The sequence below is a fragment of the Lathyrus oleraceus genome, chromosome 2 (assembly GCF_024323335.1).
Source record: "Lathyrus oleraceus cultivar Zhongwan6 chromosome 2, CAAS_Psat_ZW6_1.0, whole genome shotgun sequence".
In the NCBI taxonomy this organism is placed as follows: Eukaryota; Viridiplantae; Streptophyta; class Magnoliopsida; order Fabales; family Fabaceae; genus Lathyrus; species Lathyrus oleraceus.
The window spans coordinates 181,305,244-181,322,636 of NC_066580.1; the positions used below are offsets into that span (position 1 = coordinate 181,305,244).

The following is a 17,393-nucleotide window of genomic DNA, read 5'->3' on the forward strand; positions in this document are numbered from 1 at the left end:
GCCACTAGATTGATCTTGAGAATTGGACCTCTCACTTGAGGTATGGGCATCTGACTCCTTGGTTTCACCAACCTTATCCATCTCTTCCTGCTCTAAGCTACTAATGAGAACCTCTAAAGCCTTTTTCCTAGCCTTGGAAACCCTAATCCCAGTTTCCAGCTCCTTACAAGTTTCCTTCAATTGAGCAATCAAGCCACCTTGAGAGGCTGGCTCCTTCCTTGCAGATGTCATGATAACATCATTGACATGGTTTCCTTCAAATAACTTGTAGTGAATGGACAAAGGAGGCTTCCTTCTGCTGGGAATATCACTTGTGTTTAGAATACCAGGTTGCTGGCTTAAAATAATTCGACAAATGATAGAGGGAAAGGCAATAGGCAGCTTTACTGCATTAGTGGAGGCATGTCTAACAATCTGTTCAAACATGAACCTTTCAAAATCAAAGTTGAGCCTAGTTCCAATAGCATAGATGATTCTTCCAAGACCATTAGAGATAGTTGAGATATGGTTTGTTGGCACCCAGTTGGCTGAACCAATCTTATGCAAGATGGCATATTTAACAGTTAATTTTCCAGCTGATAGATGCTTCTTACTTGGCCATTCCTTGACTTGGCCAACAGTAATTATCCTATAGACTTCATTGTCTGTAGCTTCTAACTCCACACCTCCTTCAGTTCCTCTCCCTAGGAACTTATTGATTATAGTTGGGGAGAACCTTACACATCTTCCTCTCACAAAGACCTTGCAGAATTCTTTTCTACTCTTGTCAGAAATATCCTCTAGGATATTCACAATAAACTCTTTCACTAACCCTTCAAAACATTGGGGCAAAGCAACAACAATTTTCATCACTTCCTTTAATTGCTATAGATTCTCATGAATACAAATCCCCAATTTCCCTCTTAAACATTCAAACTGATTAGCATCCAAAGCTTTTGTGAATATGTCAGCTAATTGCATTTCAGTAGTAACATGCTCCAGTGCTATGATCTTCTCTTCCACAAGTTCTCTAATGAAGTGATGACGAATATCAATGTGCTTTGTCCTGCTGTGCTGAATAGGATTTTTGGAAATATTTATAGCACTCAGGTTGTCACAGTACAATGTCATGACATCTTGTGTGACATTGTATTCAGTCAACATTTGTTTCATCCAAACCAGTTGAGAACAACTACTCCCAGCTGCTATGTATTCAGCTTCAGCAGTGGATAGGGACACACAACTTTGTTTCTTGCTAAACCATGATATCAGATTGTTCCTCAAGAAGAAACATCCTCCTTATGTGCTTTTCCTATCATCAGCACTTCCAGCCCAGTCAGCATCACAGTAACCAGTCAGCATAGATCCAGATCCATAAGTATATAACATCCCATAGTCATTGGTGCCATTGACATATTTCAGTATTCTCTTCACTTGGTTTATATGACTGACTTTTGGTTCATCTTGATATCTAGCACAAACACCTACAGCAAATGCAATGTCAGGTCTGCTTGCTGTGAGATATAGAAGACTACCTATCATGCTTCTGTATAGACTTTGATCTACACTGACACGACTTTCATCTTTGGAGATTTTCATATGTGTAGGAGCAGGTGTCCTTTTATGACTTGCATTCTCCATGCCAAACTTCTTAACAATGTTCTTGGCATATTTGCTTTGAGATAGAAAGATAGAATCTTCCATCTGCTTGACTTGTAGCCCAAGAAAGTAGGCTAGCTCTTCAACAAGGCTCATCTCAAACTCAGACTGCATTTGTCTAACAAAATGTTCAACCATCTGATCCGACATCCCACCAAACACAATGTCATCTACATATATTTGTGCCACCATGAGCTTCCCTCCTTCATTCTTCAAAATAGGGTCTTGTCGATACCTCATTTCCTGTATTCATTGTTAGTGAGGAACACTGTGAGTCTCTCATACCAAGCCCTAGGAGCTTGCTTCAACCCATGGAGGGATTTCTTCAATTTGTACACATGCTTTGGAAGATTTGGATCTGTGAATCCTTTAGGTTGTTCAACATATACTTCCTCATTGAAGTAGCCATTCAAGAAGGTACTTTTTACATCTATTTGGAACAGTTTGAATTTCATAATACATGCCACTCCAAGCAATAATCTAATGGACTCAAGACGAGCTACAGGAGTAAAAGTTTCATCAAAGTTCACTCCTTCAACTTGAGTATATCCTTGTGCTACTAATCTTCCTTTTTTTTAGTAACAACCCCTTGTTCATCAGATTTATTTTTATACACCCACTTTGTACCTATGACATTTACTCTTTCAGGTCTAGGAACCAGTTCCCATACTTCATTCCTCTTGAATTGACCTAACTCCTCTTGCATGGAATTGATCCAGAACTCATCAGTCAAGGCTTCCTTGACATTCCTAGGTTCAATCTTGGACACAAAGCAGCCATGTGAGATCACTTCCCTTGATCTAGTAGTGATCCCTTTATTTGGATCTCCTATAATGAGATCTTTGGAATGATCCTTCTGTACTCTGATGGAGGGTCCCTTGTTGATTTTGTCATCTTTAGGTTTAGCTTAAGGAGGTTCACTCTCTTTATTTTTGTCTGAGAGGTCAGCTGGGGAATCATTCAGAGATGTCTCGACATCGTCTGTGATATTAGTCGGTTGGTCATCAACCACAACATTGATAGATTCCATCATTACATTAGTTCTGGAACTAAAGACTTTGTATGCTCTGCTGTTTGTTGAGTAGCCCAGAAATATTCCCTCATTACTTTTGGGATCCATCTTTCTTCTTTGTTCATGATCAGTCAAGATATAGCATTTACTACCAAATACATGGAAGTATTTGACTGTAGGTCTTCTTCCTTTTCAGACTTCATATAGGGTTGTAGGAGTCCCTTTCTTCAATGTCACTCTGTTGTGAACATAGCAGGCTGTGTTCGTGGCTTCAGCCCAAAAATGGTAGGGCAATTTCTTAGCATGAATCATAGCTCTGGCTGATTCTTGAAGAGTTCTATTTTTTCTTTCCACCACACCATTTTGCTGGGGAGTAATGGGAGATGAGAACTCATGATGAATTCCTTTTGAAGAACGAAATTCAGCAAATTTGTTGTTCTCAAATTCCTTCCCATGATCACTTCTAATTTTGATAACTGGACTTTCCTTTTCTCTTTGAAGTTTTAGACAAAGATCCTTGAAGACTTCAAAAACATCAGATTTTTCTCTTATAAAATTCATCCAGGTGTATCTGGAAAAGTCATCCACCACTACATATGCATACTTCTTCCAACCAAGGTTTTCCACCTGCATGGGTCCCATCAAATCCATATGGAGGTGCTCCAAAACTTTTGTAGTGGTGTCATGTCTGAGCTTCTGGTGTGACATCCTTGTATGTTTTCCAATCTGACATTCTCCACATATTTTTCCTTCATCAATCTTCAAGTTGGGAATTCCTCTAACAGCTTCAATAGATATAATTCTCTTCATACCTTTAAGATGCAGATGGCCCAATCTTTGATGCCATATCTTCACTTCTTCTTCTTTGGCCAAAGTACACATTGAAGAGTAACAAGTTTCTTGAGGACTCCACATGTAACAATTGTCTTTAGACCTAACTTCTTTCATGATCACTTCATTTTCTTTGTTAGTAATCAGACATTCAGTTCTAGTGAAGTTTACATTTAGACCTTAGTCACACAGTTGACTGATGCTTATTAGATTAGCAGTTAATCCCTTAACAAGTAGGACATTGTCAAGGTCAGGAACTCCAGGGCAATCAAGCTTACTAATCCCCTTGATTTCACCCTTTGCTCCATCACCAAAGGTTACATAACTTGTGGCATGAGGATGAAGGCCAGTTAGCAGGTGTTTGTTTCCAGTCATGTGTCTGGAGCACCCACTGTCAAAATACCAATCTTCTTTGGCTGAAACTCTGAAGGAAGTGTGAGCTATTAGACTTGTAACATTAGTCCTAGGCACCCATTGCTTTTTATTGACAGGCCTGTAATGTTTGGGTTTAGGTAGATAATGAGCAGGCTGAGGGTAACCATACAACTTATAGTAGAAGGATTTTATGTGGCCAAACTTCCCACAGTAACAACATCTCCATTTTTGGTGTTTCCGTTTCTGTTGTCTTCCTTTATGATGTTGTGACATGTGATGTGACATCGCAGGTTTGCTATTAATATGGCTGCACTTAGGTTTGGATTTAGGTTTACCATTAGTGTAACTGCACTCAGCCTTAGATTCATTGAACCAAATGCCAGATCTGTCTCCTGTTATTTGACCAGTCTGGAGAATCTTGTCTAAGGTGTCAGATCCATTGTTAAGCATTCTTACATACTTGGTCATCTCATCCAGTTTAGAATTCAAGAGTACAACTTCAGTCTTCAACTTGGAGATGGTTTCCACATGTTCTCCCTTCTCATTCTCCAACTGAGCTATCACTTTCTTCTGGCTTTCAACTTGTCTGCACACTTCTGCACTTCTGTGACACAAATCTCTGTAGGTAGTGGCTAGCTCTTTAAAGGTTACTTAATCATCACTTGACTCTTCATCAGAACCCCATCTTCCAGTCAATGCAGTCACAAGATTTGCAGCTTCTTCTGTTTCACTTTCATCATACCAAGTGGCAGCAAGACTCCACTTTTGTTTCTTGAGGTAGGTCCCACATTCAGTTCTAATGTGACCATACCCATCACATTCATGGTACTGAACTCCTTTTCCTTCTTTGGGCTTTTCATCTGACCTTGTTCTTCTTCCAATATTGTTGGATTTACTGATGTCAGATGCGATGTTCTTGACATTGGCCTTAGATCTTACATCCATCTTCTTCATAAGTCTATTGAACTGTCTTCCCAGCATTGCTACATCATTTTCCAGATCTTCATCAATATCTTGACCACCTTCCTCATCTTCCCCTTTAGTGTTTGACATGAAGGTTATGCTCTTGGATTTCTTTTCAGATCCATCACACATTCTCATCTCAAATGTTTGGAGGGATCCAATTAGCTCATCAACTCTCATATTTGATATGTCTTGAGATTCTTCTATTGTTGTCACCTTCATAGCAAATCTCTTAGGGAGTGACCTGAGTATTTTCCTTACTAACTTCTCATCTGACATCTTCTCTCCCAGAGCTCCTGAGGCATTGGGAATTTCAAGGATATTCATGTGAAATTCATGAATATTTTCATCTTCTTTCATCCTTAAATTTTCAAACTTGGTAGTGAGCAGTTGTAATCTAGACATCTTTACTCTAAAGGTGCCTTCATGAGTGGTCTTGAGAATGTCCCAAGCATCTTTAGCCACCTCACAGTTGTTAACCAATCTGAAGATATTCTTGTCTACTCCATTGAATATAGAATTCAATGCTTTAGAATTCCAAGGGCTAGATCATCCTCCTCCTTGGACCATTGTTCTTCAGGCTTCTTATCAGTAATGGCTTCTCCTTCCTTAGTAACTACTGGATGTTCTCGGCCTGTTAACACAGCTTTCCAAGCCTTGTTATCAAGAGATTTTAGGAAAGCTACCATTCTAGGTTTCCAATAGTCATAGTTAGATCCATCCAAAATTAGTGGCCTGTGAACAGATCCTCCATCTCTCTCCATAGTACCAGAAAGTATTGTCCCTAGATCTCACCCAAAACTAGAGCATGATGCCTGCTCTGATACCAATTGAAATTCTGGTATCAGATATGAGATGTCAAAGGTAATGTCACGACACTAATATCTGAGTAACACAAACAGGATAAAGATAAAGAATGGTAATGCAAAAGACACAAGCAATTGTTAACCCAGTTCGGTGCAACTCACCTACGTCTGGGGGCTACCAAGCCAAGAAGGAAATCCACTAAATAGAATCAGTTCAAAGACTCTCAGTAAACTACACAAGTTACAGTCTTTTTCACCTAATCTCTACCCGTATGACTTCTACCTAAGAAATCTTAGATATGAGATCCCATCTCACTCCCCCTCAATCACACCAGTGATAATAAACAAGAATTACTATGAAAAGAAGACACTCTTCAAAGAAACACACTTGATCTTACTTAGCAGCTTCAATCAAGTAGACACACACCCATGCTTAAAAGCTTTGAGTGACAAATTACGACTCAAAAATCAGACCAATTCAATCATCTATGGATGAATTGAATGGCTTACAAGTCACACAACCACACAAGACTAAAACCCTTATTCTCTCTCAATATTTCGCTATGTATTTCTTGTGTATCAAATCAGGTTTTCCATGTCCTTTTTATAGAAGCTTTCAGCTGGGCTTAGACATCATAAAACCCTAAAACTATTTTCCATTCAAATCTTCTTATGGCAGTTGGTTAGATCTCTTTAGAAAATAAGTTAAATCACGTTGTAATCATTGATTGATTGCATTTGCAATTAACTCCTCAATCAAACATAGATTGCCATTAAAAGCGCAATCACATAACACATAACATTCAGATTGAATGTTTTGTGTACAGATTTCATGACATCGGGTATGACATCCTGGAACAATCCTGCATAATTCCATTTTAAATATCCAGCAGGTACATTATATCAGATGTCATGACATTGTGTATGACATCCTGAAACAATCCTGCATAATTATATTTTAAACCTCCAACAGGTACAAGATATCTTATGTTAAGACATCATATGTAACATCTTGTGAACACTCTTTGTTTTACCAAACTTGCTGCCAACACTTAGAACCAACAGATGGCGACTCTGTTGTATGTTCGAGCGTGTGATATGTTCGGGTATATTTCCGCTAGCTTTAGCTAACGACTCTTTTGGGGATACTTTGTTGCTTGGAGTACTTTCTAGTCGCTAAAAGGAGTCGAGCCTAGTTTTGGTTTTTTCCTTGGTAGTTTTAGGTGTTTATCTTTATGCTTTACTCGCTTTATGTTGTTCCTTATTTATTTTACAGCCTTACATTTCTGCATGTTCTATTACACTAGATATCTATATATGTTGTTGTTGGGTTGGGGTTGACAATATGTGAGTGAAACTCTATACCCGATCTTAGTATATACACAAGATAGATTCGTGGATAGTCGTGTTCACCTGTATTTTGCACATTAGGTTGTCATAAGATCCACACCCAGACTAGATTCACATGGAAGTACTTTTGTCCTGTGAGCATTCACTATGGCAAGGTCTTTTCATTTCGAGTCGATGACTCTGGGAGACCTCTTAGGGACCACCTTATGAGGGGGATATAGGTTTTTCTTGCAGGAAACCATAGACTCTACATACCTTATTGCGTAGAACGTTTGAACTTACAACAAACATCATATACATATTATTCAAAATATATCAGGGTTTTGAGTATGTGTGATCTATATCATTGCATCATACATTACCATTCATCATGACAAATCTTTTTGCATATGCATTTCTTATGAGGGGGATATAGGTTTTTCTTGCAGGAAACCGTAGACTCTACATACCTTATTGCGTCAAACCTTTGAACTTACAACAAACATCATATACATATTATTCAGAATATATCATGGTTTTGAGTCTGTGTGATCTATATCATTGCATCATACATTACCATTCATCAAGACAAATCTTTTTGCATATGCATTTCTTTTCCAGGAATCCAATAGCCCAGTTTGTTGACTAAGCATCCAAGACGAAGCATGACTTCCGAGAGAAAGAGAACCCATAGTTACAAGTTTGTTGAGCCTTAGTTGATTGTGTTGAGAGGATTAGGGGCACGTCTAGTTCTTGGGAACATAGATGAATTCAAGAAGTCTTATGGAAACCTCCTAGGAATTTTAAACACTAAGGTCAATACCACTGTTGTGCACACTCTGGTACAATTTTATGACCCTCCGTTAAGATGCTTTACTTTTCAAGATTACCAGTTGGCACCCATATTGGAGGAGTATTCTCATATTCTGGGTATTTGGATCAAGAATCAAGTGCCTTATGACTGCACTAAGGAACTCCCCAAGTACCAAGTCCTTGCTGAAGCCTTCCACATAGGGATGAAGGAAGTGGAGTTGAACCTGGAGCCTAAAGGTGGAACCCATGGTATTACCTCAAAGTTTCTCGTGGATAAAGCTACTACCTTTGCTGATGTTGAGAGTTTGACAAATGTCAATGCCATTCTAGCTCTACTTATCTATGGGATCATACTGTTTTTGAACATGGAAGAATTCATGGATCTGGCTGTTATTCATATTTTCTTGACTCAGAACCCCATCCCTACTATTCTTGCTGACACTTACTACTCCATCCATGTAAGAACTCAAAAGAAGAAGGGGAACATCATTTGTTGTACCCCTTTGCTGTATAGATGGTTTATTTTGCATCTACCCAGCAAAGGCCCTTTCATTGAAAACAAAGACAACCTGAAGTGGTCCCAGAGGATCATATCCTTAAACGCCGAAGATATTTCCCGGTACTCTCGAGTCTACGACAACATCAAACTTATCCTAAACTGTGGTGACTTCCCTAACGTACCTCTTATCGGTATAAAAGGGGGAATCAACTATAACCCGAGGTTGGAACTACGACAGTTGGGATACCCCGTGGTAGATAAACCTGATTCCAAGAGTGTAGAAGGTTTTGTTTTACATGAAGGGGTTGAGGATCTAGAGCTACTCAAGAAGATTATCAAGGTTTGGGGAGGAATTTGTCCTCAAGGAAGAGCAAAAATGGGTAAGAAGAACTACATAGCCAGGGAAGCTTGCACTAGGTGGGTGAAAGACAGAGTCAAAGAGATATTGCTGTCATTTCCATCTGAACCATCCATGAGCATCAAGCCTCCTTAACCTGTGATCAATCATACTTATGAAGTCGATAAGCTGAAAGGAACTATCAAGGCCCTATAAAAAGAGAATGATGATCTCAAATCTAGACTTTGTAAGATGTCCTTGGAGAAAGAGACCCTAAAGTTCAACCTGAATCAAAAGAGAGATAGAGCACGTCAGGCAGACGACAAGGTGTAGGCTGAATTGCACAAGAGAACGAAAGTGGGTGAAGCACTAAAAGGAACTTATGCTATCCTGTCAACAAAGAAGCAACAACGAGCACAAACTAAATACCAGGCTTGTAAAGTAGAGCTTAACTACAAAGAACAAATCAATAAACTTCAAGGCCAACTGGAAGCTTACAAGAAAGAGCTGAAGGATGAACAAAGCCACGTCAAGCAGCTAGAAGTCACTCTTCGTCAGCACCAGAGTGAGCTAGACCAGAGATTTGAAGAAATATGTGAGCTAAAGGATCAAGGACGCAAAGATATAGAGAACACCAACCTACTCAAACAAGAGAATGATCATTTGAAAAAGCACAATGGGAATCTTCAAAGGCTCCTAGACCAAAAGGAGGCATTTGTGAGAAGTATTCTAGATGGACTTGATCATACTCTACCGCACAACTCCCTCGAAGGGTGCACAATATTGGAGGGAAAATAGTGCACGCCTGACCCCATTCGTTGAACATGCCATGGAAGACTTACCATATTTGTTAAAGGATGCTTTTTTCGAAGTGTTTTTGCATAATGTCCCTTAGGTTGTATTTCATTTCAGTTATGTTTGTAGGGTGGTCTTCGATAGGCTTAAAGTTGATATTATTATAGCCCATCGAGTAGACTCTTGATATGTACTTTTACTCTACTTTCTAATATTGAATAAAAGAGTTTCTTGGTTATTGACTTCACATACTATCTCTCTCTTTATGCTTTATGATTGCTTATGTTGATGAACAAACTCAAGGATTCCTTGGAAATTTTCTTTTATAAAAATAAATGTTAAAAATAAACAAATATGCATATGTCAATTTTGTTTGCATACATTCATGCATCCATAAATTTATTTTTTTAAGCCTCCAGAAAACAAAATGCTTACCCTCTCCATCTTTCTACAGCAAATACGACGAATCGTCATCTCTATTATACCCGTGCAAACAAATCTAGAATCATGGTTGATTACGAATTTGATAACATTGTTGTCAGGGAATCTATCGCTTAGGTCCAAGGTAAGATGAACCTCTTCAGGGGCAACACGGAGACCATATTGGAGATTCTCCAAAATCAGAGGGACTCTACCTCTGTTAACCCTGTTGCTGCCAACGTCACCCATGCTGCTGAGGTGACCAATGTTACTGCTGATGTCGCTGCTACTATTGAAACTCCGGTGGAGACCTTAACACCGACCACTCTAAACCACCATTTGGTTTGTCATGCTATGAATAAGCTTGTTGTTACCTATCCCTGGGGGATGCCCCTGAACTTTGCTGCACAATTTGCTAATGGGGGTGACTTTATCCCTTATCAAGCTCTTGTCGCCCCTAATTTTGTCAGGAATGTTGTCTTCCTATGGGGTGTGCCCACGATTCAGACTCCTCCCACAGTTGATGTTGCCAACCCCGAGGATAACCAAGGTCAGGTTCTTGCTAAAACTCCTGACAATGAAGATGAAGATGAATACTGAGGCTCGCACCTCCACTTTCAGGTTCCTTCCCAGGCTGCTCAACCTACGAACATGAACCAATTTCAAGCTTCTCCTTTTCTTTACCCTGGGGAAACTTATGTGCCAATGCTAACCTACTCACCTAACAACCCTGCACTTCAGTATGTGTAGACTGGGGCACCTCAGGCTCCTAATGCTCAGGATGGAGGACGGTTTCCTCACATGGTGCATGCTGCTTCCCAAATAGTGCCTCTCGGTTTCTCTTATCCGCCGCAGATGTTGTTTGATCCTCAAAGTTCCCCTAGTAAAGCGATGGCTCAAGACATTTCTCGACCATCTAGTCAGGTCGTTATCCCTACTGCTAGTCCGGTCTGGACGACGGATTATCAGTTGTTGGACGATAGAATAAGGGTTATCGAAGGTTTCTCTGCCTTCGGCATTGATGCATGAGATTTTTTTTTGTTCCAAACGTGGTACTTCTAGAGAAGTTCAAGGTGCCATACCTACCGAAGTATAAAGGGATAAGTTGTCCTCGAAGTCACATTATGATGTACTGCAGAAAGATGGCATCGTACATTGACAACGATGATTTGCTAATCCACTACTTCTAAGATAGTATGTCAGGGACTTCTTTGGACTGGTATATGGGTTTAGAGCGCACTAAGATCGGATCCTGGAGAGATCTATCTAAAGCATTCCTAAAGAAATACAAGTACAACCTCGATATGGCATCGATAAGGCTACAACTAAAGAATTAGTCACAAAAATCCAGTGAGACTTTTAAGGAGTATGCTCAACGTTGGCGTGAGATGGCTTCCAGAGTCAAACCGGCTTTATCAGATAATGAACTAGTCGACATCTTCACGGGTATGCTTTAGGGGCTGTATTTTGAGAAAATGATCGGGAGTTCCTCCACTAACTTCACAGACATGGTAACTATTGGTGAACGTGTCGAGAATTGGATGAAATCTAGGAAGATCGTAGGTACCGTCGCTCAGAGAACTACGAATAAGAAGCCGCATGGGGGATTTATGAAAAAGAAAAAAGGGGAGATGAATGTTGTAACAGAAAATGTCCATCCATAGTATCAGCTTCCTATGGCTCCCATGCCATATTATCCGTATCCTTATGTGGCCGTTGCTCAGTATCAACAACTATCGTGTCAGTATCAACCACAGAACCGCAATCAGTAACCAACGCCGACTCAGAATAATCAGAATTAATAGAACACTCGTGACAACAGAGGCCAAGGCCGAGGCCAGAATAACAAGAATAACTTTGGTAAACGTCCTCATCTTGATTAGATCCCAGTACCGTATGCTGAATCGGTGCCATATTTGATTCAAGTAAGGGATATTATGCCAAGGGAAATCCCACCAACCTCTCCTCCTTATCATCCTAAGCACAATCCTAATGCCTCGTGCACCTTCCATACCGGGTACATAAGACACTCTAGAGAGGATTGTTGGCCCCTCAAAAATAAGATCCAAGACTTGATTAATCATAAGGTTTTGTCTTTCTCAGAAGAAAAGCCTAATATGAAAACAAACCTTCTTCCTCTTCATGGTGGTCCAGCAGTCAATGATGTCATTGAAGAGGAAACCGCAGAACCTGTTAAGAGGGCCGACGATGTAAAGACTCAAATATCAGTTGTGTTGAAGAAGCTTGAACAATTTGGGTTTCACATTGGTATACACGAAGATTGTGTTGTATGAGAATCCGATCCAGACAGTTGTAATGACCTGAAGGGCTGTGTGCAAGAGCTAATGAATCAAGGACTGATACAGTTCTCTAAAGCTAAGGTAGTTGAAGAGATTATAGTGATTGAGCTTATAACTTCGTGTACAGGAAGAAGAAGGCTGAAGCTTCTCCCAAGAGGGTTCAACCGATCCATATCCGTTTTCCTAGTCTATTTCCGTATCAGAATACCAAGGTGGTGCCCTAGAAGTATGAAATGACGACGTACGTTGATGGAAAAGAGATTCACATCCCTAACACTGAAATTGTTAATATAACTGGAACGGGAGTCATGACTCGCAATGGCCATTTATTCGCTCCAAAATACACTCCTAGGGTGTCTCCATCACCCACAATTATCCCGCCTAAGGAGAAAGTCCTTCCTACTCCTCCTCCGCAGGCAAGGGCATTTGTACCTGCCACTCCGAACATGACAATTGTTCTAGTACCGGTAAAGGTTATTACCGATAAGACTGCAGAATCCAAAATGTCTAAGAGTAAAGGGCCGATGGTTGAAAACGAACATGTTGAAGATCACAAGAAAAGTATCACTTTTGAGGAAGGCCAAGAATTCTTCAAATTGATCAAGAAGAGTGACTTCAAAATCATCGACCAAATGGGTCAAACTCCTTCCAAAATCTCCATATTGTATTTACTTATGAGTTATGAGGCTCACCCAAATCTCAACTTGCAACCTTTATAATAATATTAGAGTCATAAGAGAACAAAACTCATTTGATTCATAATTAGAACACAAAAAGATTAACTAGTTATTACACAAGAACAAATCTTACAAAGTGCTTATGTCTCTTAACAGAAAAATAATTCTAAGTGAATATGAAATGTTTAAGAAGAGAGTGAGAGATAGATATAGTAATATTCAAATCTCTTGTGTGTGTTTTCAAATAAACATGAGTCCTCTTTGTATCGTAAAAAATTTGACCAAGAAAGCAAAATATTTTGGGCCGAATTTGCATCTTAATCGGTTAGAAAATGACTCTAATTGATTATAACCAAATAATTAGGCAAGGTTTTATTGGATTTTAACCATAATCAATTATAAGGACACCTTAATCGTTTATTGGACGAGTTCGCTCAATTATATATTAAACAAGCATTATAATTGATTATAAGGAAAAAATTTGCTTCATAATCGTTTAACCAAGCTTCACAATCTATTAAGCCTCGATTTCAAAATGGCTTGGCCCATTTTAGGATGTTTAAAAGAATTTTTTGAAGAAAAGGTAGTTTAGAAAATAGTTTGATTGTGTGTGAACTTGTTTTAGTTCTTTGAGAGATACACACACTTAATATTACATATGATCTTATTAAAGATGAATACATAGACACAAAAATGATCACCGGTGAGCTCTTTTTACTTGGACTCATTTCTTTGTGAATTTTTCCAGCTTTTTATTAGCTTTGCATTAATCACAAGAAATATTATCTCTTATTGATTTGTTTTACATTTCTTTCTTTGCTTGATGATGTTTATGATTTTTATGTAATTCCCTTTGTCATCATCAAAATCAAGTGTACATGTACAACATATATAATCACATTTATGTATACATTTAGATCATTTTCCACTCTTTTACACATTTTTTTATGAATATGAAATATGCATTACTTTGTTAGCCCATTCAATATGAAGCATTAATGATAGTATAAAGACGAAGATAAAGATGTAGAAATTTACTTAGAAAAGGTACCAATAATATACATGTTCAAACAAATGGAAAAATCTAATGGAAAGTATCAATCATATACCTCTAATCTTACTTCTTCTACCAATTTAGCCTCATCTCTTTGTCTATGTAGCATGAGTTGAGATTTTTTTTACATATCAAATATCTTAAGTAGATCTTCAACATTTTTATTTTTAAGATTCCTTCCTTTGTCTCTTTTGAGATATCTCCTATATTGTCAAGAGAAAAGTATTTTGAGGTTTTCCATTCTTTAGTTAGATCTAGGTAAGGTTATTCTTCTTCCTCATCCATGTCTTTAACTTTGAAGAAGATATTTCCTAGAATACCTACACAAAGAAAAACGGTTACCTCAATAGTACTAAATAATTTACCTTTTTTGTCACCATAAGAGACATAAACTCCAATTTTAGGAGTAAAAGATAAAGGATTATTTTTGTCCTCTATCATGTGCCCTCAACAACCCCTATCGGGATACCATTTTGATTTCGAGGTGTAAATCAAATTTTCTTCACAACTTTATTCTTTGATATTTGGTACCTAAATAATTTTGGGTCCTCTAGTGTTAGTGTAAGACATGTTTTCTTTTGGAATCCATTTCCTTGCCACCTTTATTTCTTTGGAACTATGTGCTTTCAGGTATAAAAGTAGTTAAATCTTATAGATAAGCAATATGCACTTGGCCCTGATAACTTCATCGTTTTGATGATGACATATGAACATGTAACATCCATTTCAAGAGGTGAAAGATGTACAAGATGGTTGATCAAGTTATTTTTCAGAATCAAGCTAAAGAACTAGGTTCTTATGATCACTAGTGTTTTCCTCTAATGATGGCATCTAACTTTAAGATATCTCAATTCTCATCCACAAGAAGATTCAAGTAAATTGCTTATGTTAATGGCATACCCAGGAAAAGAATTGATGCTTTAGAGTGTGAAAGAGAGGAAGTGTGAAGGCTCGCTTGATCGTGTCTAGTTGAGTGATCGTTGTTTTATAAAAGCACAAGGAACTTTTTAGAAGTAGTATGGCTAAATCAAACACGCTAAAAATATTTTTGAAAACCTCTAAAAAGTCACCTAAAATGTTTTTGGAGCCTATCTAGATGATTTAGGAACAATCAGATTGATTAGGGCACGTTTTTGAACTATCTGATCGATTAGACCTAATGCCTAATCGATTAGATATGTGATAAACAAACCTATAATCGACTAGATATGTGATAAAAAAACCTATAATTGATTGTGACAGTGTCTTAAAAAATGATAACGACCCTCTATCAAAACCTTCCAAAATGGGCATAAATAATCAATTATTTGTGATACCTAATCGATTAGACTTAAGAACAATTTGATTAGGTGAGTTAGTTTTGCCCATAGATTGCTTCCTGTTTTAAACCATACTTTGACCTATAAATAGATGCCTCACCCTTAATTTCTTTACATCCAAAAAACATGATATATCTTACCTTCCCTTCCCTTCCCTTCTCTCTCTCTCTCTCTCTCTCTCTCTCTCTCTCTCTCTCTCTCTCTCTCTCTCTCTCTCTCTCTCTCTCTCTCTCTCATATCTCTCTCTCTATATATATATATATATATATATATATATATATATATATATATATATATATATATATATATATATTTCTTTCTTTCACCATAAATTTAGCCACATGCTTTAAGAAATCTTCTTGAGTTTGGTGAGGAAATTATTTTGGAAGGGGTATTATTATAAATTCACCAAGGGTTATTTTTACTCTTGGGTGAATGATTCTTCCTTAGGAAGAAATTGTTAGGTTTGGAGCTAAACCTATAAAAGCACTTTTGGGGGATTAGCGTAAGTCTCTGTTTGGTTCGTGAGTTGCGCCACTTGAATAAAAGCTCCCCTTTTGGATTTGTGAATAATAACTGTAGCACCTCAAATTTGCCCCCCTCATTCATGCATTCATTTTTAGGTCATTTAACATTTCATATTGCATTTCATCATGTCAATCAGAATTAGATCTAAGAGGCTTGAATATCATCCAAGACACTTTGTGGGTTCTATCTGGGTGATCAGTCAATACAAGGGAATGACTTGAGTTACTTCCAACATGTTAAAACGGGGTCTATTCATCATTCAAAACGCTAATCTTGAAGGAGCAAAAGTATGTTCCTGAGCTGTCATGCTCGCTAGGCGAGCAGCTCGGTTCGCCTAGCGAATCTGAACTGTCATGCTCGCTAGGCGAGCAAATTCTTCACTAGGCGAAGCGCACGCGTTTTAAAAATAAAAAAATATAACAGAAAAATCTTGGACTTGGACCTCTCTCATTTGAGCCCACAAAGCCACGAAAATCAGGTTATAAATTCTAAAAATTCAGTGAAAAAAGAGAGAGAGAAGAGCTAACAAAATTCAGAGCAGCCTCCATAGACACTGAAGAAAAAACTCCTTTGCACAGGGTCACCTCTACTAATTCCATCTCATATAAACCCTAAGATTGCTTTGCAAACCCAACCGGGCAATTCAATTTCATTTGATCTCTCCAATCAGGTTTGCCCTATCTCCATTACTTTATACTTTCAATTTGAAATTTCTGAATGTATGAGGCATCATGGGTGAATTTGGAAGAGTGGGTATCGTTAGGTTTCACATGTGGTTTTAGATGTGCATGAATGTGTAGAATAATGCCTTGAATGTTTAATCACTTCGTTGCTGAGATGGATACCATAGGGTTTGGGGTTTCTGAAATCGTACTGTTATCAATGGAGAATCCAAAACCCGCAGGCATTCTCTAGCACCTCGCTAAGCGAACATGTAGCGAAGCTTCGCTAGCACCTCGCTAAGCGAAGTAGTAGCGATCGTGACAGTACTTGTTTTTTTTCTGTTTGCTCTCTAATCTGTTTTGTGTGACATGTTTTCTATTGCATCCGTGCACTATTTACCTGACGCTGTTGTGGTTATGGTCCTTCTGTTTGGTGCAACTCTTGATTGCACCCCATCTTGTTATTCTAACTTGTTTGTTGAGTTTTTGTGAGGGCTCACATGACTCTTGAAGAGATAGCTTGCTTGGTATTCCACTTTATTTGTGGGATACCATTTGGAGATTTATTCTGATTACTTTGCTGACTCGCTTTCTTTGATGGTGCTAGCTTGAGAGATCACCGGGTTTCTTGCTTCTTTAGTTGTTATTACTTCGGATTTTTATCCGTGTGGTAGATCTCTTGATCCCTTTATCTTTCCCGCATTTTACCGCTTTCTTAGCTGGAAGACCTCGATAGGAGGCGATGTTTTTTGTGTGTTTACTTTTGTGCCCCAAAGACCTCCAAGAAGAGGCACCTGTGCTAAAGACCTCCACGAAGAGGCAATTGACGGATAAAAGGGATTAGTAGGCAATCCCCCGTTATTTAGTGTGTCGTTCTTTATGCTCGCACTACGTGTCGATGCTTCAGAACAAAAGCCCAAGATCTTTTGTCCGGTCGGTCAGTGGAGAGGGTTCCACCTTTCTGAATCCCCACTTTTTGTCATGAGCTCACCCTGTCCAGGGTTAAGAGCTATGAGGTCTTATCCTCATTACCCT

At 38.6% G+C, this 17,393-nt stretch overlaps 1 protein-coding gene across 1 annotated transcript; it reads left to right on the forward strand.

Annotated features, from left to right (window-relative positions):
• The first annotated feature begins 7,970 nt into the window (after positions 1 to 7,970).
• Positions 7,971 to 8,759, forward strand: LOC127122517 (uncharacterized). The gene has a single exon (XM_051052837.1). It carries the CDS (start codon positions 7,971 to 7,973, stop codon positions 8,757 to 8,759), a length of 789 nt encoding a protein of 262 aa, XP_050908794.1.
• Positions 8,760 to 17,393: the final 8,634 nt, after the last annotated feature.

Excerpts from the sequence above, each read along its gene's own strand:
- LOC127122517 (XM_051052837.1), top strand. The coding sequence starts at position 7,971 with ATGAAGGAAGTGGAGTTGAACCTGGAGCCTAAAGGTGGAACCCATGGT.